This window comes from Paroedura picta, chromosome 7, assembly GCF_049243985.1.
Source record: "Paroedura picta isolate Pp20150507F chromosome 7, Ppicta_v3.0, whole genome shotgun sequence".
In the NCBI taxonomy this organism is placed as follows: Eukaryota; Metazoa; Chordata; class Lepidosauria; order Squamata; family Gekkonidae; genus Paroedura; species Paroedura picta.
Window position 1 is genome coordinate 112027898 of NC_135375.1, and position 27962 is coordinate 112055859.

General features: G+C 49.2%; 1 protein-coding gene across 3 annotated transcripts in view; it reads right to left on the reverse strand.

Moving 5' to 3' along the window:
* LRMDA (leucine rich melanocyte differentiation associated) overlaps positions 1–27962 on the reverse strand; it is a 941975-nt gene that overhangs the window by 370185 nt on the left and 543828 nt on the right. For all 3 annotated transcript variants that reach the window (XM_077345966.1, XM_077345968.1, XM_077345967.1), the window contains one exon: positions 17911–18037. In XM_077345966.1, coding sequence (XP_077202081.1) covers positions 17911–18037 — 127 coding nt within the window. The remainder of the gene's footprint in view (positions 1–17910; positions 18038–27962) is intronic.

Here is a 27962-nt window from a genome sequence, read left to right on the forward strand (position 1 = left end):
GAACTAACAGACCTCTTTATGTGAGTTTGAACAACCATTGCAACACTCTGGCCCATTCCGCACAAGAACCAATGTTGCCAATTGGTTCCTGAAAGCGGAAACGCTATTTTTAAAAGTGCAATCTCGGCGTTACGCATACCTGCCTTTGTAGTGGAATCCAATAGCCTTTCAATCATTTCCCACAGGTTTCCGGTCTCGCAAACATCGCTAGAAAAGAAGCGATTTTTTCTGTGCTTTGTCCCGCCCCTGGCCGTCAATCAAACGAACAGCCAATGGGCGGCTGTTTTCATGCTCCCGAAAAGCCCCTTTCCTTTTAAGATAGGTTTAAAAAAAGAAAAGAAAAACACACGTTGCAACGAATATGCCTTGATTCCTCCTAATGTAGAGACCCATCTAGCGGGCGCGATTTTCGGCCAGAAATAAAGGGAACTTGCAAATGGGGCTGTGTTGTGCTTGGTGACTTAGGGGAGCTTTAAAGAACTTCTGTGGAGGGACTGTAGCTGGAGAAGCCTCGCTGGGTGAATGAAGGCTCGCCCGTTCGTTGCTCTCCACTCTCTCCGAGAAAAAAAAATGGCGATCGCTTCGCCGGAAGTTCGGAGGAGAGAGCCAGGGGGAGGGACTTTGCTGGAACCGCAACAATGGGAATGCACGGATCTTTTTTGCTACTGTTGCAGATTGTTTGCAAGAGTCTAGCGCTTTTCGGAGGATGAATCCACTTTTCTGGATTTCCCTTTAAGTGCTACAATGAATCGCTTTTTGCAGGACTGTTTCAGGAGTGTGGCATATTGTGTGCGACACAATTTTGCGGAACTGCAAATTAGTAGCGTTTACAATTTTCAAGCCTTTTGCAACATTGAAGTCGTGTGGAATGGACCTCTGTTCCATTCGTCAAAGGAAGAATCCTTAAGTCATTTGAAACTGTGGGAAATTGGGTTATATCATTGCCAGTGATTTAGGATTAAACACCTGCACATGGTAACCTGCAAAACCGCAGCAGGGAATCCTGTCCTCCTCCCACTTGCCTGCCCATCATTTCTGCCCCTCGACCAGGCTCAGAGTTGCTCTGTGCCTCTGTCATCACGCTTACAAAAGAGGGCTAGTAAACAGAAAGGAATTTCCAAGCTGGAGATGGCAAAAAGCTTTATTCAGAACGAGTTCCTAGGTATAAAACCTCGTTTTCATATTTTACTTCCTCAGTAAACTTATTTCTTAATTGGGTTTTTTTCAGGGATACAAACAAAGTCTTCAACCCACTACCTTATATTTTATATACCTTTATATTTTAAGCCATATAACTTGGGTCTATTACTATCAAAGGTCCATGAAGGTAACTATCTTATAAATTTATTTTTGCCATTGCCAGCTTTGAAATTTCTTTCGGTTTATTCATCTTCGGCTGACGGGTCGTCTCTGCTTCTTACAAAAGAGGGCTGGCTGAATGGAATAAGAGAGCAATTCAACCAGTTGGCTGGTATATAAATGTAGTCTTTTTGGTTATAATTCTTCCAATTTATTTTGTAGATATTGCCTTCATGTCTATGATGTGCAATCATAAACCAAATCGGTTTCCGGATAAACACATTTTTTTCCCCTTTTTCGATAGCCCGTTTTCACAGTTGTTTTCTTCCTCAGTGGTGTTTTTTATCACGTAAATAGTCCCTCAGGCTCAGTGTTTCCTGGAGGTTTCTTTACTGCTCTATGGCTGTGAAAAACCCCATAGACCAAACCCATACCAAACCTGTTGTATTATAGCATGTAACAGGCTTTAGTATTAGTTAGAACAGGGGCAGTCAAACTGCGGCCCTCCAGATGTCCATGGACTACGATTCCCATGAGCCCCTGCCAGCGTTTGCTGGCAGGGGCTCATGGGAATCGTAGTCCATGGACATCTGGAGGGCCGCAGTTTGACTACCCCTGAGTTAGAATATAAGATGACTGACATGGGAAACAGTCCCGGGCAGATTACAGCTACAAATGGGAAGGTGTCGTGGTTCGGTCCTTGGTGGCTTGGGAACGGGACCGAACCCCGCCATCAGAGGCGCCCGCGATCACGGAGGTAGGGCATGGTGATCATAGGCAAGCCGGCAGCTGGGCGCTCCACCCGATCGTTGAGGTGGCAATGGCCGCTAAAGAACCTCAATGTCCCCCTCCACCTTTTGACAAGGGCCCGGAGATGGCCCTTTGTTCCAGGAAAATGGGCCATCAGGAACCCCGGAAAATCTCGCATATGTGCATGAGTCATGATTGTATCAGCATGTTCCCTCCGCAAGTACTGGGTGGGGCAATACAGCCTAAGGAGGTGGGTTTTGTATAAAAGGGAGCTTCCACCTGGAGTTCGGTGGAAGCTCTTACTCCATACCAGCGGACTCCACGTTGCTGAAATAAAGCTTGTTCCTGTTGTATCGTTCACCAGGCCTGGCGTGACGTTTTCTTCAAAGGGGCACCCTGTTTTTTCAGTTAGCAAGCGGGTTCCCGACATCGTAAGAGCTTCCCACCGAACTCCAGGGTCGGCATCGCATCCGAGCGCTTATCGGGACGGATCCAGAGATGGCGTTTTCAAGCAACGGGGCGGTCTCGACCCCCACGAACCCCGGGAACATGAGTTTAATGTCCCCAGGAGATTTCCTCCGAAAATCGGGGGGCCAGGAGCAGCTGTCCGGGACCCCGAGACCCTCGGCAGCGGCGGCCAAGGGAAGGCGCCGGGCCATGGGTTTCCCAAGCACGGCGGGGAGCGCGCCGAGGTCTGGGGGGTTGGCCCCAACCTGGGACACCCAGCTGAGGCAGGCGCTTCGCCCGGTAGGACCTGAGGAATCCCTAGAGGACCTGCGGCGGGCCATGGCGGACTTGGCCAGGCGCTTGCAGGCAGCTGAAGCCCGTGAGCAAGCTCGGGCCGGGCCCGGGGGGACTGGTAATACAACGGCGGAGGGGATCGCGTCGAGTGAGGACGTCTCCAGCGACGAGGGCGAGCCCGGTACTGGTGAGCGGGCCCCGGACCCCGACCCGGAGCAGTTTTCGGTCCCGAGTAGGCGAGACGGCCAGCGGAGAGGCGAGATAGCAGAGGATCTCGGGGGAGCGGGTGAGCCGACGGGGCGGCGAGAGCCGGACCAACGCAGGAGCGACGTGCAAGGCAGGGAGCGGCACGGCGTCGTTGGGCAAGTTGGTAGCCGGTGGAGCGGAGCAGGACGAGACGGCGGACGCCGAGAATCCCGGATCCGGAGGGGGTCGGACTACTCTCCAAAACGTTCCCCCCCAGAGCTTAAGGCGCGTTTCGACGGGACGCCGGACGACCTCCCGCAGTTCCTCCTCCACGCGCTGACGCATGCCCGGAGGTATGGAGACCGGTATGAGGACTCCGAGGACTTGGTCTGGGGGGTGGCCTCGTGTCTCCAGGGCAAGGCGGGTCAGTGGTACCTAGGGTTGGCCGAGCGCGGCGACCCGGCAACTCGGGACCTGCAGGACTTCGTGGTCGCGCTCCGCCGACGATTCCAGGACCCCCAGGCTGAGGACAAGGCAAAGAGTCGGATCAAGGGACTTCGACAGGGTACTAGGGGGGTTATGGACTATATAGACATTTTCCGGAGGGAAGCAGGCAAGGTGTTCTCCTGGAACGAGGAGACCCAAATCGAGTACTTCCGGGAGGGCCTTAACCCAAAGCTCAGGGAATGGGCCGTGATCAAGGGGACGGAAGAAGATCTGTCTACACTGGAGGGGTGGTGTTTTGTGGTCGCCAAGCTGGAAGCCAGCCTGGGTTGGGCCGCCGCACCCCCCCGGGAGGCCAAAGGCGGGTCAGCCGAGGCGCCGAGACCGGGCCCCGACAACTCTCGCCCCAAACGACCCCCGAACCCCGAGCGGGAAAGGAGACACCGGGAAGGTCTGTGCCTGAAATGCGGGGGGTCAGGACATTTCGCAGCAGCGTGCCAACGGCAAGGGGGGGAGGACCGCGGGCTCTCCCAGGGGGGAGGTGCGACACGCCCCCAGCAGGCACGCCGGGCGGAGGACCTCCGCAACGAACCGGGAAGCGCCCAGGCGACGGGAAACGGCCAGGACCTGCTGTAGACGGCGCCGGGCAGCAGGTCCCGCGGTGCGAGGGAAAACCCCTGCAGCATGAGGCGCGACCTCCGAACGTGGTAATTTTAGAGCTCCGGAACCCGGAGAACGGACTAAGTTGGGTGGGGGAGGCTCTTTTGGACTCTGGATGCGACCACAGCATGGTCCACCCCCAGATAGCCCGGGCTTTGGGGCTACCGAAGCGCATTCGGAAAGTTCCCCTGGTTTTCGTCCAGATGGACGGCAGCCCGATTCAGGGGGGACCTTTCGGGGAGGAGGTGGGTCCTATCGCCATCCACATAGGGGACCACCAAGAGCTGCGGTGGCTGATCCAGGTCCCCGTAGCGGGATATCGGGCGGTGTTGGGCCTGGATTGGCTGAAGGAACACAACCCCGTGGTGGACTGGCGGGCGGGGACCCTGAAGTTCGACTTGACGGTGGGTGCACGGCATCGGGTCCCCCACGAGAATTCCAGCCACAAGAGGACGGCGGCGCGTCCCAGGGGAGCGGCGGCGGCGCAGCAGGAGAAACCAGAGCCCGAGGTCCCGCCAGAGTACCGAGACCTCGCAGCCGTTTTCAGCGAGCGGGAAGCGGACGAGCTACCCCCACACCGCCGCACGGACTGCGCTATCAACATCCCAGAGGGGGCGGTACTACCCAAAGGGCGCATCTACAAGATGAGTGAGGGTGAGCTCAAGGACCTCCGGGAGTTTTTGGGTAAAAATCTGGCCCGAGGTTTCATCCGGCCCGCTTCCAGTCCCATGGGAGCTCCAGTCTTGTTCGTCCGGAAAAAGGATGGGTCCCGACGGCTGTGCCAGGACTACCGGGGCCTCAACGCCATCGCAGCGGGGAACGCTTACCCCCTCCCGCTGATCCCGGATTTGCTGGCCCGGCTGGGCAAAGGGACTCTGTTCACTAAGCTGGACCTAAGGGAGGCGTACTACCGGGTACGCATCCGGGAGGGGGATGAGTGGAAAACAGCGTTTAACTGTCAATTGGGACAATTCGAATTTAAAGTGATGTCGTTCGGTTTAAGCGGGGCACCTGGGGTTTTCATGAGTCTAATTAATGAGGTGTTGCAGGACCTTCTGTTTCAGGGGGTGGTGGTTTATTTGGATGACGTCCTGATCTACAGCCAAGATCCCCAAGAGCACGTGACCCTGGTGAGGGAGGTGTTAAAGCGCCTGCTGGCAAACCACCTATACGTGAAGCTGGCTAAGTGCGAATTCCACCGTCCCTCCCTGGACTATTTGGGCTACCGCATCTCAGCCCAGGGCATAGCTATGGACCCCGAGAAGGTGCAGGCGGTGCTGGCCTGGGAAAGGCCCCGCACCCGGAAACAGCTACAAAGCTTCCTGGGGTTTGCTAACTTTTTTAGAGGCTTCATCCCCAGATACTCCTCCGTAGTGGCTCCCCTCACGGACTTGCTAGGTACCAAGGGGAGAGGTCCTCGCGCCACGCGGCCCAGCGCAGCGCTCGGCTGGAATGAGAAATCGGAGGCAGCGTTCCTGGCCCTCAAGCAAGCTTTCGCGTCTGAGCCCACGCTACTGCACGTCGACCCAACCCAGCCGATGGTGGTACAAGTCGACGCCAGCGACGCAGCAGCCGGGGCGGTTCTCCTGCAGCGAGACAAGGCGGGACAGCTGAGGCCGGCGGCCTACCTCTCACGAAAATTCGCCGAAACGGAGCGGAACTGGTCTACCTGGGAGAAGGAGGCGTTTGCGATTAAGTTCGCCCTCACCGAATGGCGGCATTGGCTGGAGGAAACAGAGGAGCCGTTCGAGGTCTGGACAGATCACAAGAATCTGGAGGCGCTCCGGCAACCGCGATCCCTGAACGCCAAGCAGATGAGGTGGGCGGAGTTCTTTTCGCGGTACAATTTCAAGCTTGGTCACATCCCCGGCAAAGAGAATTTCCTCGCGGATGCCCTCTCCCGTCTGCCGCATTATGGGGAGGGGTACGCTCCCTGCACCAGGTCCGTGTTTGGTGAGGAGCAGCTGGGACGGGGGGTCGTCACTAGGCGTCGGGCCAGGGAGGAATGGGAGCCCGACCCGGCGACCGCCCCGCTCCGAGACCGCCTAGTGGCAGCCTACGGGACAGACGAGGAGCTGGCTGAGCTCCGGGACTCTTTGATTTTGGACTCCGGTCTCTGGCGGAGGGGGGAGGCTGTCTACGTCCCGGAAGGGCTACGACGGGAAGCCCTCAGCCTCTGCCACGATGCTAAGACCGCCGGGCACTTCGGTTTCGTAAAATCCTGGAAGTTGGCCCGGCGGCGGTTTTGGTGGCCCAGTCTGCGGCGGGACACAAAAGCTTACGTCAGTGGTTGTCCTGTCTGCCTGACCTGCAAGCCGGGGGTTGGCAAGCCGAAAGGTCTGCTACACCCGCTCGAGGTCCCGACCCGGCCGTGGTCAGTGATCTCCATGGACTTTATAACAGACTTGCCTCCCAGCAAGGGGAAAACGGTGATCTGGGTGGTGGTAGATCTATTTTCCAAACAGGCCCATTTCATTCCTTGCGCCAGTGTCCCCAGTGCTTCACAGTTGGCTCGGATGTTCCTGGATCACGTGTTCCGACTGCACGGGCTGCCGGACAAGGTGATTTCCGATCGGGGCTCACAATTCGTGTCCCGGTTTTGGCAAGCTTTCCTGCGCCTGTTAGACATCGAGCAAGGGCTGAGCTCCGCTTACCACCCCCAGACGGACGGGCAGACCGAGCGGGTTAATCAAGTACTGGAGCAGTACTTGCGGTGTTTCGGTTCCTATCATCAAGACACCTGGGTGCCCCTGCTCCCCCTGGCCGAGTTCGCGTACAACAACGCAGACCACAGCAGCACGGAGATGTCGCCTTTTGCCGTCGTCTACGGGACAGACCTGAGACACTTCCCGGAGCTTGGAGAGGTCCCCGCCCGGGAATCGGCCGACCTTCGCGAGTGGGGGAAGCGTGCCGGGAGCTGCTGGAAGTCGCTGCAGGAGCAGCTCCACAAAGTCAAGGCAGCGCAGAAAGAGGACGCCGACCGGAAGAGACGACCAGCTGAGGAGATCCGACCGGGGGATCGAGTTTACCTTTCCACCCGGAACCTACGGTTGAATTTGCCCAGCAAGAAGCTAGGCCCTCGGTTTTTGGGGCCTTTCGAGGTCTTGGCCCCGATCAACGAAGTTTCGGTCAAGCTCAAGCTCCCCAAGAACCTCCGGCACATCCATCCCGTCTTTCACGTGAGCCTTCTAAAAAAAACTCCGGACGGTGACGTTTGGCACCCCGTGTTTTCCCCGCCAGCGCCCGAGGTCCTGCCGGGGGGGGAGCACCACGAGGTGGCGGATATCCTGGACTCTAGACTCCACAGGGGGAAGTTGCAGTACCTCGTGGAATGGAAGGACTTCGCTTTGGGGGACCGGGAATGGGTCTGGGCAGCGGACGTCCTTGCGCCCCGACTCACTGAACGTTTCCACAAGCGGTATCCTGGCCGTCCCGGGGGGTTGGAGAATGGACCTTTGGGGGGGCAGAATGTCGTGGTTCGGTCCTTGGTGGCTTGGGAACGGGACCGAACCCCGCCATCAGAGGCGCCCGCGATCACGGAGGTAGGGCATGGTGATCATAGGCAAGCCGGCAGCTGGGCGCCCCACCCGATCGTTGAGGTGGCAATGGCCGCTAAAGAACCTCAATGTCCCCCTCCACCTTTTGACAAGGGCCCGGAGATGGCCCTTTGTTCCAGGAAAATGGGCCATCAGGAACCCCGGAAAACCTCGCATATGTGCATGAGTCATGATTGTATCAGCATGTTCCCTCCGCAAGTACTGGGTGGGGCAATACAGCCTAAGGAGGTGGGTTTTGTATAAAAGGGAGCTTCCACCTGGAGTTCGGTGGAAGCTCTTACTCCATACCAGCGGACTCCACGTTGCTGAAATAAAGCTTGTTCCTGTTGTATCGTTCACCAGGCCTGGCGTGACGTTTTCTTCAAAGGGGCACCCTGTTTTTTCAGTTAGCAAGCGGGTTCCCGACAGAAGGATCGGTAGTTTCATATTCTGAATCAGCTGCCATCACTACGAACAGTTTTATTTCCAGCTATTCTTTCAACCTGGCACACCGGTGGCACCTCTTGAGACAAACAGCCATTAGCTGTTCCCCCACGATCCTCCTAATGAGGGGACATGTATCAGAACCCCTCACTGGGACTTAAAATACTCTTAAATAAGGGAGCAGACCACCTTCAAGTCATAACTGGTAGACTTACGAAGGAATGATTATGGGAAATGTTTTACCAGTTTGCCCTCCCGAAAGAGAAGAGCTGGGAACAGCCCATCCACGGCAGAGTGAGCACCCTCACCACATTTACCAAATGAGAAATCAGCTTTAAAAGTAAAAAAATAAGTCTTTCAAGGGAATAAATTCACTTTATTTACTTCCTAAGTTATTTTAAGTTATTAAAGTGTTTTAAAAACAAAAAATTACAAACATTAAAGTTTTTATGTAAATTATAAGGGCCATTCCGCACCAGAAAAACAGAGTGAAATGATTACCTTTTGCAGACGCCACATTTTTGGCGTTCCTCACAATGTCGTTAACATCCAGCGTCCCAGCAGCAAACTGGTAGCTACATCCTCCATTTTAAAGCGTTAGCTGGGGAATCGCATGAAGTGGATTCCCCAACTAAAAAGCGCCAGCTGGAGGAGAGCAACCAGCAAGCCGCACACTAAGAAGAAGAAGAAGAGTTGGTTCTTATATGCCGCTTTTCCCTACCCAAAGGAGGCTCAAAGCGGCTTACAGTCGCCTTCCCATTCCTCTCCCCACAACAGACACCCTGTGGGGTAGGTGAGGCTGAGAGAGCGCTGATATCACTGCTCGGTCAGAACAGTTTTATCAGTGCCGTGGCGAGCCCAAGGTCACCCAGCTGGTTGCATGTGGGGGAGTGCAGAATCGAACCCGGCATGCCAGATTAGAAGTCTGCACTCCTAACCACTACACCAAACTGGCTAAAGAAATGTGTGGAGCCGAAGTAACGCTATCTTTGCCTCCAGGGCCCGCCCTCGCACCCACCTCCCTCTCCCTTCTCCCGGGGACAGGTTTTGCTTTGCTTTGTAAGCAAACTGCCTGGAGCAACAAATAGGCATTCAATCATGGAGGCAAAGCAAAAACAAACAAACAAACAAACAAACAGTTAAAACAGAAAGCATGCCTCTCCAAAGTTCCCCCTCCCCCCCAAAAAATATTAGGAACGAGATTACTTTTTTAATGCTTCTAGGCTCATGATTCCAAAAGGGGTGGCATTAAAAAAAAAAACTATGCATCTATGATTAGGTGCATAGGCGTCTCAACGAAGTTTTACTTTTAAAAATTAGCTACCATCGTGGACCCTTTAAAACATGGAGAGAGGTGATTGGCTGCCTGGCTTGATTAATAGGCAGAGGAGAGTTGTGGGTAAAACGCATTGCTCTCTAGCACCATTTCAAGCAGGCTTGTGCGGTGCCAAGAAGCACAAGAAGGTGGCAAAGGAAAGTGAGAGAGTCAGGAGGTAAGGAATGGCCTGAAGCGCATTATATTTAAGCGTTACGCCATTGTGCTGGCATAACACTATTTTTTTCAATGTGCAGAAGTGCCCTAAGTTCTTTTGGTGGAAACGATTTCAGCTGTAACATCTCTTGCCCACATAAGTGGCAACAGGGAAGAACAGACCAGAAAAATCTTTGAACTGGTGACCCAAGAGATGTCCTGCTTGGAGATCCACCCTCTCTGCTCACCGACCCAGCCCAAGTCAAAGGAGGGGACTGCCAAAGAATCCTTGGCATCTCATTGGCCAGACAAAGTCAGGTGACATTTCCTGGCATCTACAAACACCTCCATGTCATGCCTTCCTCGTTTACCTCAGCCACTAGGAACACTTCTAGTTTTTACTACTGGTCTTCTAGTTAACTTGCAGGATGCCCTTCAAGGCAGAACACAATCAAAACCCATAAAACACAAACAGCAACTTATAAAAGTACTAGGGACCAAGCCCATTGCATTCAGGAATACAACAGGTGCTAGATTGGGCAGGGGGCGGAAGAACTCTGCGGATGGCCTCCCCTGCCCTCCAGGACCTGGAAAGGCATCGGGCAGCTGTTAGAGAATTCACCGGCAGGGGCAGCTCTCACGCAGCAGGGATCTGCAGCCACCGAGCCTCAGAGGGAAGTGGAAGGAGGAGGGGTGGTCAGGGGTGGAGGATAGGAGGCTGGCCACTGGACAGACAGGCAAGCCAGTTGGAGGAGGAGGAGGCACCCAGGGGCGGGACAGCCACCCTGAATGGATGTTAAGCACTCAGTGGCACAAGCCATGAGACCAGCTCCTCCTCCAAGCCCTTACCAGAAATATATTATATAAGCAAAATTGTAAGCAAAGAGCTAAAAGGCTTCCCCTGCTTTGCTTCCTCTGTCAATGCAAAATATTTGCTCAGTTGTGAGGTCGGGGGGTCCAAGGACTGGCACTGTGATCGAGCCGTTTGGTTCATAGCACCTCTATCCGACATTATTATTATTATTATTATTATTATTTTTATTATTGTTGTTGTTGTTGTTGTTGTTGTTGTTGTTGTTATTTCAAATTATTTCCCGCCACTCCCTTGCAGCTAATGGTGGGTCACAATGTCTTAAAACCCCATTAGAAGACATAAAACATTCCCAACATGGCGGAAAGATCAATAAGGCATCCTTGTTAGGGCTGCCATTTACTGCTTGGACTGTTCCTGGGGGCTTGGGGGTGGGACCTGGTAAAGGTGGAATTTGGGGAGGGGGGGAAGCTCAGTAGGGATGTGATGCCACAGAGACCGTATTCCAGGGCAGCCATTTTCTCCAAGGGAACTGATCTGTGTTGCCTAGAGATGATGAGTCCAGGTTTCACATGGAAGCTGGCAATCCAAGTTCATGTGCCTGTTCTCAGATCTGCCAAGGGCAGGAAAGCAAGGAAAGCCTGGGAGGCATGCCAGCTGCTCCCTGGTCTTCTGGTATCGCAGTGTTGTTTTAAGTGTTTCTGATAGCTCAGTTAAGTGGCAGAGATAAAAGCCAGAAGGCCCCTACTCCGAAGTCAAACTTTCAAGATGTATATCAGCAACAAAGGACATAAAGAGCTGGAGAAATGTATATATTTATCTTAGGATTCAGATCTGTATATTAAATTTTCTTCTAATGTTCGCAAAGCCAACAGACTGGTCTGGCGCTCTCGAGGAAGGCCCTTCTGTCTTAACACATTGTTGGTTTTTTTTTTTTTAATGGCAGGATTCCAGATGCCAGATTTAAAAGTCATAAAATGCTCAGAATTCCAAGTCAAGCATGACATCCATAAACTCACCTTTTTGCGGCCTGTCTTCTTGTGGGAGTATAGCATTTAATTTCTAGGCTAACAGTACAGCCCTAAACAGAGTTACACCCACCTAAGTGCACTGAACTTAATGGGCTTAGAAGAGATTAGCATTACAGCGTCAGTGGCTATTTTTTCTGAAGGTTGCCAGTCTCACAGAGTAGCTTCTAAGAACTTTATCTTCTAGAGCAGGGGTGGCCAAACTAGCTCTCCAGTTGTCCATGGACTACCACTGCTATGAGCCCTGCCAGTGAGTAATTGTAGTCCATAGGGACATCTAGAGAGCTACAGTTAAGAACCAAGAACCAAGGTTAAGAATCAAGCTGTGCTGGGATGGACAGAGGGAGAGGGCGGGTGCGGATTATTTGCAGGAAGGTGGCATTGTATTGGAACCCGGTCCAACAAAATGCCGCAGGGCATTTTTGTCCCTGCCGGCATGCCATAGGTGTGGAAGGCTTGGCATTTCCATGTCCATGTGGGCCTGTGCAGGGCTAAGCTCCATTGGCCCCCAGAGCAGCTAAGGGAACATGGAAAATATCAGTCCCGAGACATATACAATATCCCAGCAGCTGCTCAATGAAGTTCACATATCATGCCACACCAGTACAGACTAGTGAATATGTGTCAGGGCTGTCAGGTTACTCGCCATGTGCTGCCACCACTTGATGGACCAGTGGGAGAAAAAATGGTGGTGGTGGCATTACACGATGCCATGATGTCACTTCCACTTCCATACCCGAAAGTGATCTCACAGCATCATGCAACACTCTATCATAAAAACCATAAAGACCGGAGAAATTCCTAGATATTCACTGGTGCCATGATGTCCCTTCCAGGGACATGATTGGAAGTGATGTCATGGTTCACACGATGCTGACTTTCTAGTCCCGGGTCTTGAGTGCTCTTGTGATTTGCCAGCGGATGGCAATCTTAATATGGAAATTTCCCCCCCCCCTAATTTCCATATCTTTTCAATCTGTATCATTTCACTTTCTTATCCTCAAACTCATTTGGTAAATTGTACAAAACGACTAACAACAAAATACATAGATTTGATGCATAACAACAGGGGTAGTCAACCTGTGGTCCTCCAGATGTTCATGGACTGCAATTCCCATGAGCCCCTGCCAGCGACTGCTGGCAGGGGCTCATGGGAATTGCAGTCCATGAACATCTGGAGGACCACAGGTTGACTACCCCCGCAGAACAACACAACATTAAGCATGCTCACCCTCCATTTTATCTCAGGAGGGTGCATGCGTGTGCAACCTTCCCTGGATCATCGTCGTAGACTACAATTACTCATTTAAAAGGTATGAGAAGTTTGTCCAAAGTTGATAATATCTATTAATCCCTTGATCAGTCGAAACCGTCATGGAATCAAGACAAGTATTTATTATTCGGAAAAGGCCTGAGCAGTTGGTCGATGTCCTCCACTGTAAACAGAAAAGATCCGCCAAAAGTGATTGTCGGGGCTCCTTCCCTCCCTCCCCACTCCCCATCTGAGTCCTTCCGGTGCTACTGTACACGCTTTGAAGAGAATAAGGCCACAGCTTTAAATAATTATGTCAAAGAATGACAATCCCGCTCTTTGGAGGACCAGGGATGAATAATTACAAGGCTGGGCCATAATTAAGCAATTTTGGCTGTCGTCTCCTCAAGCTGTCATTCTGATGTGAAGGGCTGTCAGGCGCCGCTACATGCCTCGCACCGGACAGCCATCTTGCTCTTTGATCCGTACTTGCGCTGGCGAATTGAGGTCATGGTTTGGTCGTGGCAGGAGGCTTCCTGGCCCGGCGTGGTGCCCCCTTGCCCAGCCCGGCTCCCGAGATTTTTGTTTTACTTAATTTTATTTCCCCCCACCCCCCCCCACCCCCGGAAAGAAAAAGGAATCATGCAGGAGGCGAAATTCAATATTTTGACAACTCTAAATATAAACATCACCGGGTAATGACGTTCAGCTCGCTTGACGCAGCACGGGAAAAGAAGAGTGCGGGCCACGTTAAGCTGTTTTCTAATGAACGACTGTGTCTTCCTCACTGCGACAGGCCTATCACAAACAGACTCGAAGCAACAAAAGATGAAATGAAGCAAAGCCAAAGAAAACAGCATTCTGTTGGGAGAGGAGGGAGGGTTTAAAAAAAAAAAAAACATCAACGCAGGAAGGCCGGGAGTTAGACACAATTAAATATTTATGATCTCAGAAAGACTAGCGATTGCCAGCTTCTTCTTTGCATCCGAGTAAACAGAAGCGAGTCAGAGGGAAATAGCCTGCCTCGAGGAGTGTCGTTTGCGGAGGGGCATCTACCTCTGGAAAGATTTTTATGTCAGCCGGGAGATGAAAGCAATTCCCAGGGCAATGCTCCCTCCCCCCTCCCCCCTCCCACCATCCACGGTTTCGTTCTGCTGAATAAGGGATTTACTTCCCGGTTCTTCTCGTGGAAGAAAGTTAACCTCAGATTTAGAGCTCACTTTGAAGGGCAGGTTTGATGGCGGCGGTACGCTTCCAAAAGTCATTCGTAGGGATGGAGAAGACTCTCGTGAGCCCCTTGGAGTGCAAGGCGAACAAACCGGTCAGTCCTAGAGGAGATCAGCCCTGACTGCTCTTTAGAAGGCCAGAACCTGAAGGTGAAACTCAAATACTTTGGCCACCTCATGAGAAGGAAGGACTCCCTGGAGAAGAGCCTAATGCTGGGAGCGATGGAGGGCAAAAGAAGAAGGGGACGACAGAGAATGAGGTGGCTGGATGGAGCCACTGAAGCATTTGGTGCAAACTTAAATGGACTCCAGAGAATGGTAGAGGACAGGATGGCCTGGAGGATCATTGTTCATGGGGTCGCGATGGGTTGGAAATGACTTTGCAACCAACAACAACAAAGGGATGGGCACACACCAGATCATGACCCATATTTTCCCACAAAAGGCCCTTGTTTGTGCCTCATGAAGTGAGATGCAGAAGAGCTTCCTCTCCGAAATATGGGGTTTAGCTGGCAGCCATTTTAGGCTAACAGACAGGTGTGCATGGCCTTCTGCCAGCCTCGAATGGCTGCAAGTGATTTCAGAGCACCAGATCGCTTCCCTCCCTTTTGGAGGTAGGAGGCTGATCTGGCACACTTAAATGGCTTCCAGCCCTTTCAGCCTGACAGCTGAGAGGCCTGTAGATCCTACTGTCATGTCAAAAGGGTTGCAAGTCTTTTCAGCATGCCAGATCGCTTCCCCAAAATGGCTGCAAGCTACCCTCTGTTTCTAAGTAGGCAAAAGTGAAACGGAGTGGCTGGAATTGGACTGGTTAGTTTTTGGTTGTTGTTTTTTTTTGGGGGGGGGGGTTGAGTCATATAGGTTCAGGAGTTCAGTTTAGGAACACCGCAAACTGGACCAGGATATTCCAGTTCCTGCCCGTTCTTAGTCATAACCATCCCCAACTAAATCCTCTTTCTGCTCCCTGAAAACTTCCATAGCTTCTCCCCTTTTTCTGCTTCCTTCCCACCTATCAGCCAACCTGATTAAGTAAGGAAGTAAGGTCTTACTTCCACCACCAGCACCCACCTCTTCAGTTCTCCATCCTTCCCTACCTCTGGCAGCCTCTCTGGAAAAAGTGTAGCCAAGTTCTGTGGTGGCAGTTGGGCCCAGTTGTGCAGAACGGAACCCACAAAAATTGGGTTTCCCCTTTCCCTCCTTCTGGCAGCTCACTTATCCTCAGCTTTCCCTGCCTCCTTGTCTCCTTCCCTCCCACCCACCAACCTTGTATCTGCCCCTTATCGTAAGCTACATTTTCAGTCTACTACATGTAGACTCTTCCTTTCTCCCCAATAGGAAACCCAAACAGTTGGCTTCATTCTGCTCTCTTATTCTTACAACTGTGCTGCCAGGTATGTTAGGCTGAACGTGTGGGACTGGTCCAAAGTCACCCAATGATCTTCATGGCAGAGTGGGGATTTGACCCCGGGCCTCCCAAATACTAATTTGGAATCTCTGACCACTACAACTCCTTGGCTATTGTGGGGCGTCAGCTGTTGAAGAGTGTCAGCTGTTGAAGAGAAGCAAGCAGCTAGGCATGGTCAGGACCTGGCATATTTTGCAGTTTCCAAAGGAAACTTAGATTGACAGTTACCATAAGTGAGCCCAGAGGGACTCATGGGAATTGTAGTCAGTGGATATCTGGAGAGACACAATTTGCCACCCCTGCCTTACGCCAGGGAAGGAAACTACAGAGCTTGCAGCAAATGAGGATATGGCTGTAGCAATCAAACTGTAGCAATCAAAATACTTGGAAGGTCCCATCTATAACTTTAGTTGTGATCCTTTGGTTGGCTACCAGTAGGGCAGCTCAAGCCATACAGTCTTAAAATGCCCCAGTGTTAAAGTCCAGCATTGGCGGGTTCAGCAGAAGTGTGTTGACCACCCTGCCCAAGGGCCATTTCAGCAATGAATGGCCACAGAAGGAAGATCCTACCCACCGGCCACCGATACCGTAAGGATAAAGATTTACACGTATGGATTCTGTGCACCAAATTCATTTTTTAAGAATTCCAGCTCACTCCACAGTTCCTTACGATAAGCCAATATATGGGAAACGTATAATAAAGTATAATGACAATAATCCTGTTGCATGCCTAGAGGTATTTGCTCACAACATCCGGAAAGAGAATACATTATGTCTAGTAAAAGGCCTAACAATTCTTCAAGCAGCAATTTGGGAAAGAGCTGTCGTCATTTTAAATTTGTACCTTGCACTAAACGGATTGGGAAAATAAGTATACGCCTTAGCTTAAGATTTAAAGGATGGCTAATTCAAAAATTATAGAGAATGAAGCTACTGGAACAAAACAGCACGGGTTACCACTGTCTTTGTGAATCAGAACTCCTGGCTTAAGACAATGGTTAAACACGGGGGAAAGAAGAAGAAAATTGCCATCGAATAAACTAGAAAAGAATTTGAACGATCCCCCTCCCCCCCCGGCTCATCCCTTGATTGGGCCATGATACATGCATAACTCTAGTCTCATTTTGCGGGGTGGGGGGGGGGAACAAACCTGTCAGCCATATAAGAGGAGAATTCAGCAATGCCGAGATATTTCTAAATGGTGAGTAGATAGCATGAGAATGATTACAAAACGGAGAAATAATAAACATAACATCCTTTACACATTCAACTGTTGCATTTTACAGGGTTTAGCAAACGGAGGAAGCCTTTCATAAGCGCTTCAAAGGAAATGATTTCATTTATTTGCAGACGGCATTGTGCAAATGGAAAAGCGCTAAAGGCGGCTGGTAAACAATGTGTCAAACCAATCCCCTGAATAAGAACTGTTAAAACTTTAATAGTTATAAAATGAATCACTCTGAATTAATTTGCTTTCTGTGGCAAACATGCAGCTGATAACAAAGGTATCTATCTACAATTCTGTGCCCCCCTTCCCCCTAGCATATTCCATACCTCTCATGGCACTCTTTAAGGGGACTGGAAATCTGCAATAAATTATTAATTGTGCATATTATCAAATAAAAAAGCATATGAGAAAGCTGCTAGGTGAAAACACACACAGAGATTAAGATAGCTAAGAATTCCGAGATGCCTCCGGACTGGTACTAAAAGCACAGCTATGTGCAGAATTGTGTTGTGCGTCTCAGATCAGCGGAGTGTCTGGAGAAGCTGAAAAACCAAATGTTCTGAGTAAGGAACATGCAGTTCGCCGTGTCAGGGCAGCTGATGTCAGAAGGCTGCTTCGGAATCAGGGGTGGATGAGCTGTGACTCTCCAGATGTCCAGGGACTACAATTACCATGAGCCCCTGCCAACCCATGCCAGCAAGGGCTCATGATAATGGCAGTCCATGGAGATTTGGAGAGCCACAGTTTGGCCACCCCTGCTATAAATCATAAATTTGAGAGCTTCTCCCTTCAGCATCAGCCATGTCATACGATCAAGTGAGGCAGATCTTCTCCAAAAAATATCACCGTCTGTGCAAGCACTATTAAAATCCACCGTCTTGTGAAAGCCCCATTAAGAAGAAATTTACAATGGATTGTGAGCATTCTGTAAAACTAGTATTAGTCAACAAAAGGCCGGTGACTTTAAACATATCCGTCTGAAGTGAGATCAACTTTAAATAATTATGTCCAAGAATGACATTACGTCTGTTGAGCCCCATTCTGGGGAGGGGTGGAAACAAATCTAATAAATGAATGAAATAAAAATTTGCAACAATTGCCTTTTTCTATAAAGCAACACGACTCCCCTCCAATGAGCATTCGATCCCAAGTGTTTTACTTCCAGGGACAAACGAAAAGTGCAGCATTAAGGTTAAAAAATTCTAATTCTGATTTTCCGCACAGTTATCGGTTCTTGAGTCTGCCACGTCGTTTGTGTTACTCCGCACAAAGAATGTTCTAGAAAATCTTAACAACAGACTACTATTCTAAAGGCCCTTGACAGCAAGATTTCAATAGAAAACAAGACATCAGAAATGCAATTTTAGAGACCCGTAAATAGCCCCTCCCCTCCCCAGTCCCTGCCCCTGTCCCCGTTATAATGCCTGACCTTTGAATCGGGGGGCTTCACCACTTTCATAAAGGCTCCCCTCAAGGCGGCTTCTTCACGTTCCTTTGGGCTCACTTTCCGAGAGTCCAGAAACTTCAAGTTGGTTAATTTGTGCAGAACAAAATACCTGATATAGATAGCAAACAAAGGAAGAACCTCAATTTAAAGGATTCAAAATAAGCATAGCAGAAGAAAGACTTTGTATTTCATCAACCCAAACTCATTTTCTATTTATTCTTTCTGTGAACTGTATTTGCACTTGGATGTTCAGCTTCCTCCCCAGTTCAGGCTTCAATTCACAGCCAAGCGTACCATGGTTCATTTTCGTTCATTTATAGCAGGGGTAGTCAAACTGTGGCCCTCCAGATGTCCATGGACTACAATTCCCAGAAGCCCCTGCCAGCGAATGCTGGCAGGGGCTTCTGGGAATTGTAGTCCATGGACATCTGGAGGGCCGCAGATTGACTACCCCTGATTTATAGCCTGCTTTTCTTCCCAACTGGGACATAAAGTGGCTTACAAGGACATTTGCCCCTCCTAGGCCAATTCTGCATGGATGGAAAAGGCCAGGAGGGATCTCATATGTACATGGGGCTAATCCCCACATCCATGTGATGTTGCTGCACTCTCCCGGGTCTGGTGTGGATTGGGCCCTCAAGGCCTCACACTAAGAGTCTTCCAAGTTCCCATTTCACACTGCGGGGGCCAACAGGGCCTGGCCTGCGACAAGCCCAACGGAGGCCAGGAGAAGCCAAAAATGCCCCAGTCAGCTTCGTACCACTTCCTGGCATCACAGGGTGGACTGGAACTTAATTTTATTTGCAGGAAGGTGGGATCGCGTTCCCATGCAATCCCACCTTCCCGTAAAATAACAAACCTCTTCAGGCCCCCCTGCAAGGCAGAACCTGTCCGCCATGGCTGTGTCTCCCAGGGGGACACATTTCAGAGTCGGACCAGGTGCCCTGAAGAAGACTGACATTTGACAGACTAGCCATCTAACTCAATACAAGGCGGCTTCATGTGACCTTTTCCAGAAATTATTGATGCCCTCTTAGCTTCTTTCTCACAAGGAACAATTCCGTTGTATTTATACAATGCCTTTTGTCTTTGCCAGCTCATACTCCTTCAGCTAATGTGCAAACGATAACATACAGCAACACCTGAATTAAGCATCATGTCCTTGATGCTGTTCAAGATCCTCAACTGCTTTCTGGGTCCTTGCTCAACTTCTTCTAATGTTTGGGCAAGGAAGGTAGAATCTGGCCAGCCAAACACCCCCACGTATTGATTGATTGATTAAAAAAACAAAACACAAAGCTGGCGACACATGGCACAGTGTGGCATGCATCAGTGTGTTAAAGGACAGCCCTGGGAGGTGATAACATCAGCTCATCTCTAGTATTTGCTGTTTACAGCCAGACACCCAGATATGAAGCAGACTCCGCGGAGACGGCAGAAAGACATCGAGCCAGATCCCTTCATGACAGGAAACAGAAAGGTGATGGATAATATTTTCTACAAATGGGATATCTAGAAGAGGCCACCACATGTTGGTTTATTTGTTTATTTATTATATTTAAATACCACCCACCCTTGTGGCTCAGGGCAGTTTACATAGAACGTGGGAATAAGTACAGTACAAAATCTTCAAATAACGCAATAGTCACAGTAATAGTAGTTTAAAAATATGGAACCCTTCACGAATGTGGCCAGAAGTGTTGGGAGGGGGGGAAGCCCTCCTGGCCTTTTCCACCAGTGCAGAATTGGCTTCGGATAAGTTTACAATCGCCTTCCCTTCCTCTCCCCTGGAAGGCACCTTGTGTGGTAGGTGGGGCTGAGAGAGCTCAGGGAGAACTGTGACTGGCCCAAAGTCACCCAGCAGGCTTCAGGTGGAGGAGGAGGGGAGAATCAAACCTAGTTCTCTAGAATCTGCCACGCTTCATCATTACACCATGCTGGCTCATTGCGTGCCTTCTGATTTGTCACAAGAGCAACAGAAGTTGAAATTGTATTAATTATTTACTCTTTTGATATCTGGGTTAAAAAAAAAATCAACAGCCTGCGAGCCTCCGTGCTTCTGCAGAGGTGGACAGGCCAGGTAAATTCTGAAAGAGAGTGTATGTGCCTTGACATACATTAAAATCCATGAACAGACTGCATGCAACAACTCCACCAAGGCACCAATAAAGCAACATAAAACCCCAAGAGTCATGCAAAATATAACATGTCCCACGATGGGTAATTTGCTCAGCTTAGCTAGATGCCTGGAGAGGCTGAAATATTCTCAGACACATCTCCCGCTTCCCTGGCCGCCCTTTGGACTCTCTGTGGGGCTTTGATGGCCCTTATCTTTCAGTGGAAGGATATACTTCCATCTTATATTACTGGCAGAAAAGTTCCGAGGACAAGGGGCTCTTTTAAACACAGATATGAACAGAAGGAAACAATATGTCAAGAGTGAAGCTCGGAGGGGCACAAAGACACCCAGCTCCGTGCGGGGTGAGAAAAGATTAATATTCAGGTGCCGAAAACATCACAGTTAGAAAATCAGCAAATGTTTAATGATGGAGTGAAAGACACAGGCAGCCACCAAAACGACAACAGATTCAGGGCTGCGTTGACATCTCCTCGCCAGCTTTGAACCGGAGCCCCCTCAATGTCAGGCCTGTCTAAGCCGGTCTGGGAAAAGCTAAACTTGGAATGGAATCCTTTCAGCGGGAATCGTGTCTTCTGTTTAGTGCAGGGGTAGTCAAACTGCGGCCCTCCAGATGTCCATGGACTACAATTCCCAGGAGCCCCTGCCAGCATTCGCTGGCAGGGGCTCCTGGGAATTGTAGTCCATGGACATCTGGAGGGCCGCAGTTTGACTACCCCTGGTTTTAGTGTTTCTGGGATTCGTTCCCTGAAGAAACAGAGCAAGGAGCCCCAGCATAGGAAAGGTGGTGGCAGGACGTGTGTGTGTGTGTGGGGGGGGGGGCTGGGAACGACTGAAAACGAACCGCCATCTGTATCATATGAAAGAAATCTTCCTCCCTTCATCTTGGCAGTGCAGATGTTGTGGAGCAGAGAGGATGATGGACTATCAAAAGGCAATCTCTAGCAGGCTTTAAAAGCTACCCTGTCACCAGGGTGGAAGCTTGACGGTAATGACACCATTTTGAAGAACAGTCAGAATTAAAGCTCAGACGCGCACGTTCCTTTCATCAGAGCGAGAAGGAAACACATATCCCGGGCTTGGGGGGAGGGGAACTGTAGGCCCACAATTATCCCTGCCCCACATTTAGGGCTGCCAGCTTCCAGTGAGTGGCTGGCCATCTCCTGCGATCCGGGCAACGGAGGAGGAAGTGGCCACTCTGGAAGGTGGACTCGTGGCAAGGGGAGCACAGCAAAAGTCCTTCTTTTTTAAGACCAACCAAGATTTATTCAAGGCATGAGCTTTTGAGTGCTTCTAATAAATCTTTGTTGGTCTTAAAGGTGCCACTGGACTCTGATTTCATTCATTCATTCATTCATTCATTCATTCATTCATTCATTCATTCATTCATTTGGATTTTTATACTGCCTATTCTTTACAGCTCTGGGCGGTTTACCTGGAACATTATGAAATTTTACATGGAACATTTTGTTTTGTTGTGCTGCTTCAGACCAACACGGCTACCCACGTGAATCTATAAATATTATAGTTATTTAAGTTGGAAAAAATAGAAAAAATGTTGAAATACTTTAAGATGCCTCCAAGTAAAATATATAGTTTTGCATCATCGTTAATACCACAGAGACTGTTACATCCTCACAATACTACATATGGCACTTTCCGTAGATGTCCTGTAAGTCAGTTGTCTCTGTCTGTCTCATTTTGATGGATTGATAAGATTGGACTCATTTTCTTCTAAAGTCTGATATTGATCTATTGTGTATCAGGTATGTCAGCTTTGCCACTGTCACATGTTCCATCACTTTATTTGACCAATCCGTGAGATCTGGAAAAGTTTCTTTCTTCCCTCTTGATGTATATAAGACCCTGGCAACCGTTACCGTATTCTTAACAAGCTCACCATATCTTTTAATATTATTTGGTACTGCGTTAAATAACATATATTTTGGTTTTAATACAAATCTTATTGTCAATGTTGCATTCAATTTCCCATTATAACCCCTAGTAAATTTCAGGTCCATTCTGCATGACTTAAATATAGCAGAAGTCTTACCTTTGGTAAACGCTACAAATTCAAGGTTCCGCATGACGTTGCACACAATCTGCAACATTCCCGCAAAAAGCGCTTCATTGTAGCGCTTTTCAGGGAATGGGGAAAAGTGGATTCCCCCTGAAAAAACCGCTACACTTCTGCATACAAGCTGCAACAAACCAGCGAAAGACATGTGCGTTCTCAATGTAGCGGTAAAAAGGTATGCGGAATGACGAAATTCCACTATTTAATATAGCGTTTCTGCATTCTGTGAACAATTGGCAACATTGCTCCTTGTGCGGAATGGCCCTCATTATGTCTCAAGGAGCAATATACTAGCTAAGATGCATTTTATACCCTTCTTTTTTTACATTTTTCATTAAATTTCAGCTAATTAACCCACAATGTCTCCCAATGATCTATATAGATATTCTCTCTAAAATTTTGAGCCCATTTTATCACACCAGATGCCCCTCCCCCCCGCACTGCGGCGCTGGCTGCTTCGGGCTGGAACGGCAGCTCCGGCAACTGCAGTGCACAACCCTACTCTTAACCATTACTCTCCAGATGCCTCAAATATTATCTTGGCAGTGAGGAGCTCTGACGGAATCCTGCAAACACAGCAAAGAACTGCTCCCTCTAGGGCAGGGGCAGCCAAACTGTGGCTCTCCGGATATCCATGGACTACAATCCCCATATGCTGGCAGGGGGACATCTGGAGAGCCACCGTTTGACTGTCCCTGATCTCGGGCAACAGGCAGGAGAAAATGGTACAGATTCAATAGGGGCACTCTTCCACAGAGCATGTAGCCTACTATCGATGCTGGTTTATGAATGAAAATTACCATAGCTGACATTGAAAGAACCACATAAGACTTTTGCAACCCCACGAGGGCTCTGGGTTTGAGATGCTTCCCAGAGATATCATAGCCTTCTTAGAATCATAGAATCATAGAATCATAGAGTTGGAAGGGGCCATACAGGCCATCTAGTCCAACCCCCTGCTCAACACAGGATCAGCCCTAACCATCCTTTTACTCCCTCCTCCTCCTACTGGAGAGAAAGATGACTTTTAAGGCAGTAGTCTTCAACCTTTTTATCACTGGGGACCGGTCAACACTTGACAATTTTACTGAGGCACGGGGGGGGGGGTAGTCTTTTGCCAAGGGACGTCACCGCCACCGCCTGAGCCCCTGTTCCACTTGCTTTCCTGCGGGCGACCCTGTCAGCAGCAGCTGCGCAGTGCCACGCCGAGGGTGAGCCCCAGCCATGGTGGCCGCTGGAGAGCACCAAAGTTGAGCAGAGTGGCAGGGCAGCCGCTGAGGCAGCAGCTGGGGAGGAGGATAAGGAGGAGGTGCGGCCCGGTACCATCTGATCCACGAACCGGCACCGGTCCACGGACCGGGGGTTGGGGACCACTGTTTTAAGGTATACTGGATTTTTATGTTAATAGTTTTAATTTTTTGCTTTACTGTTTTAACATGCGGTGAGCTGCCCCAAGCCCTGGGGGAACAGCAGCATAAAAATCTGGAAAAGGAATTAAAACATCCATGTTGGGTGGCATAGCGAAGAATTTGGCGGGGGGGGGGACTTGAAGTAGCTCTTTGGATCCCATCCCTTGCTTTTTACACGCCAGAGGAGCATCTCTAGCAGGCCACAGGCGCCCTCTGAATCCAGAGTTGGAGTCTTAACATCAGCCCAGTTTACTGTGTAAAACAAGATGGGAAAGAATTGCTAAAACCACAGAAAGGAGCAGGCGCTAAAATAAATTCAGTCCTTGTAAATTTAATCCAGGGTTATTTATTGCTCCAGATCTCTTTGCCGGTGATGTACGACTTAGTTACGAAGGTTATCGAGGCAGTATCCTAAAGTTGCATAGTACATAAACCATCCCGGTTAACAATGCAAAGAGGTTAACTCCCCCCAGATAACCTGCTGTCAGGGGGTTAAACCAGATGACAGGCCTCTGTCAGCTCCCAAGGAGCTATTGATGGTTCAATCAGCTTGTTTTGAAGGTAAAGCACAACAACAGGGCACTAAACTTATTCAAACTGTCAGCAGAGACTATCTGGAATGTTGCTTGCAGGTAAGTAATTTGGGGTGTTTTAAGACTATTATCAAACAGCAATGGCTACAGAAAGAGACAGCTACTAATCATAGGGAATGCAGCCGTCATAAAACACTTTATGGGAGGCACTGGGATCTATAAATTGCCTGACATATTGCAACAGCTGTCAACTTATAAAACTGCTAGTTACGGGACCTCTGTTTAATGAAAAAGGATCCATCTGAGTTTCCCATTCTGCAAGCAGCCCGTGTTTTATTTTAGCTAAGGGGAATGTGGCACAAATTCGTTTTTAAAAAAATACACTTCAAATCCCCTTCCATAATTCCCCAGGATGGATGTCTGTCTATTTATTTAGGATATTTCTATGCCACCTCTTCAGACTCTTGCAGGAGGTCGCTTGCCGTGAAAAACCACAACACAAGCCATTAAAAATAAACCATCAATTGGAAATAAGCAGCATCAAAACGACCACGGAAACCAGGAGGTGGCCGTTAGCAAGATGCAATGCTTTATGTCCCGTGCAGATATTGGACACTGCCTTAATATTGTGATCATTTTAGAGCCAGTTTGGTGTAGTGGTTAGGAGTGCGGATTTCTAATCTGGTTTGCCAGGTTCGATTCTGCGGTCCCCCACATGCAACCAGCTGGGTGACCTTGGGCTCGCCACGGCACTGATAAAGCTGTTCTGACTGGGCAGTGATATCAGGGCTCTCTCAGCCTCACCCACCTCACAGCGTGTCTGTTGCAGGGAGAGGAATGGGAAGGCGATTGTAAGCCGCTTTGAGATTCCTTTGGGTAGAGAAAAGTGGCATATAAGAACCTTCTTCTTCTTCAGTAATATCAGGGCTCTCTCAGACCATTTATGCACTGGAGGTTTCATGCCAGGCTGCAGGCTGGAGTTTTAGTTGTGGCAGGTTGCCCCACCTCTTCCTGCACCCACACGGGGGAGCATTTGGCCCAGTGCACCTCATCCACCCCAGAATTGTGCTCCTGCATGGGAGCTGGGGCAGTGAAGTTCCCAGTGCATAAACGGTCTCAGTCGCACCCACCTCACAGGGTGTCTGTTGTGGGGAGAGGAAAGGAAAGGTGACTGTAAGCCGCTTTGAGACTCCTTCAGGTAGAGAAAAACGGCATACAAGAACCAAATCTTCTTCTTCTTCACAGGCCAGGGTAACCCAAACTTTGTCAAATCACAGAGCAGAGTCAGTCCTGGTGAGTAGTTGGATGTGAGACCACCAAGGCAGTTGAGAGTTGCTGTGCAGAGCAAGGGTGTGTCAAACCAACTCTGAATATCTCTTGCCTTCCCAACCCCATGTGGGTTAATTCTGGGTATAAGTTCTCGTGTGCAAGCGCTTATATACATAATTAAACTCTCATGCATGCACACAAACGTTTACATCCAGAACTAAAATTTGTTGGTCTTAAAGGTACCAGTGGAGGAAATTTTTGCTCTTATCCTACACATAAATGTATGAGGGGCTTTACTCAGTAACAACCAGGGCAAAGCTTTAGGAATAGCATTTAAGTAACCGCTGCCAGATTTAATCCTAGATTTGGAAGGAGCCCTGCAGGTTATCTAACCCAACCCCCTATTCAATGCAAGACCAGCCTAACGATGGAAGAACAATGTCTTCTTCTGGAAGGTTCTTTGGATCCCCACTATGAAACCAAGTGTTGGGATATGCAAGCCCTGCAGTGTGCATGATTCAACAGCTTATACAGAATATCCTACAGGGGGCAGTGGAGGAGATGTGTATTTAGCATAGTTAGCTAGGAACTTCCTGGAATTTTCCAAATCATTTCCTCCAGTATCCTGATTGGCTCATTTGGACACACTTCCACCCTGCTTGTGTCCACAACAGGCAGAATGACTGCAGAACAGAACAGGCGTCTCCCCTCTCTCTCTTTCTATGCAAGGTTGTTTCTCTTCAAAATAAAACTATTTTATTCTTTTAAGCAGCTTCACATTTGCTTGCACGTATAAAACCTCTGCTCACGTAAAGCTGGGGTATCAATTGAAAGCAAACCTATGTCTCCTTCCAACATAAATCTGTAAATAAATAAAATCAGTGCTTAAAATCAGTGCTTAAAAAAAACACCCAGAGCTGTAATGAATGGGTGGTATAGAAATACAAATAAATAAATAAAATTAATTAATTAATTAATTAATTTAAAAATCTATTTCCCCCCCTGTTTTAAGTTGAGTTGTGCTGTACTCTTATTGCTCAGGAGGTTGGGAGCTGCCCTGAAGAGGAAAGAAGGGACACGAGGATTTTAAGCAAATGGACGGTGCAGGGGCTATCAGGACAGTGAGAATGAACCCCTGGAGGTTGCAGAAACCTATACATGTTCCTTTGCCTGGAACCTCCTAGCTTAGTATTTTTGTCCGGGACTTACCTTTGAAACAATTTACTACGGAAATAACCTGGGAGGGTGGTAGAGGGGGGGTGGGGGGACGGTAGGAATGTACAGAGCTCATGACAGACAGAAGTACAAATCGTTTGCAGCAGAACGCAGGGAAGAAACACAACCCCATTTTATGTTACTTCAGCACCAAATAAGTGGAAATGACAATAGAGATTAACAATTCATTTACCAATTTGTTAACTGTTCCCTACAGTTTACATTGTGTTTTTTTGGGGGGAGCTTTAGTGTTGTTGATCTGTCAAGGCACTGAGGTGCACATTTTCAAAGCGATTCGTGGGCTGGCAAAATTCCAGCTGGTGTTGCGGTGAGCTGTCGCACAACCAAACGGTCACGCGTTGGTAGCACCGCTCTTGAGAGAAGAGACCTGACTAGGGACAAGCCAACATCCAAGCAATGCCTTTGTCAGTAGGACCAACGGGGGACTTTGTACTGCCACTATCACAAAATCCATAGTGTTAATAGACATCATCTGTATACCGCTCCGCAGTATAAATAAAAGGCTAAGGAGGGTGGGGGTGGGCCGAGTCCGGGATCAAAAACGCGAATTGCCCCCTTGGCCCCGGACTGACAAGCGGCTTTGCCCCTTCCGATTGGCCCCTCCGATTGTCAGTCTGGGGCCATGGGGCCAATCGGAAGGCGCGCACAGCTTTGAAGCTAGTAACTAAATGGGCTTTGAAGCTAGTAATTTAATAAGATGATTTCCCCATCCCCCGTCCTCCCATGCCAACCTGGTTCTTCCATGCAAGGGCATGAAAAACGCTGCAGGGATTATCACATATTTCTTGCGAATTTGGCACTTGAAACAGGTAATATTCCTGTGGGAAATATCTGGAAATTTGAGGGTAGGGCCTGGGAAAGGCAAGGTTTGGGAAGGGACCTCAGAAGGAAATAATGCCATAACGTTGACCTTCCAAAGCAGCCCTTTTCTCCAAGAGAACTGATCTGTCACCTAGAGGTCCGCTGTTATTCCCCAGAGACCTCCAGCCACTCCCTGGATTTACTCCCTTAAGCAGAGGTGACTTTAGAATAGAGGAAGCAGCAGTTCATTCTGCCCAAAAATTGCCAAGAAAAATAATATATCCCAAAAAAACTTCCAGAATTACCATCAGGAATTGTACTGAATATTTTTGTACTGATGGTGTGTCCATAGACGACAGCATTAAAAAAAAATCCATAGAGAGAGATGCAAAAATCACAAGAAAACAAAAACTATTCCCCCTTCAAAAAAACCCAAAAAGTATCAGAAGAAGGTACAAAACAGATGGACTCCATGCAAGCACAAAGAGCAACAAGAACGGATATTCCCCTGCACCATTATCTCACCAATGAAAAGGAACAAGGCCGCCTATATTAAAAATACTTTGCAAGAC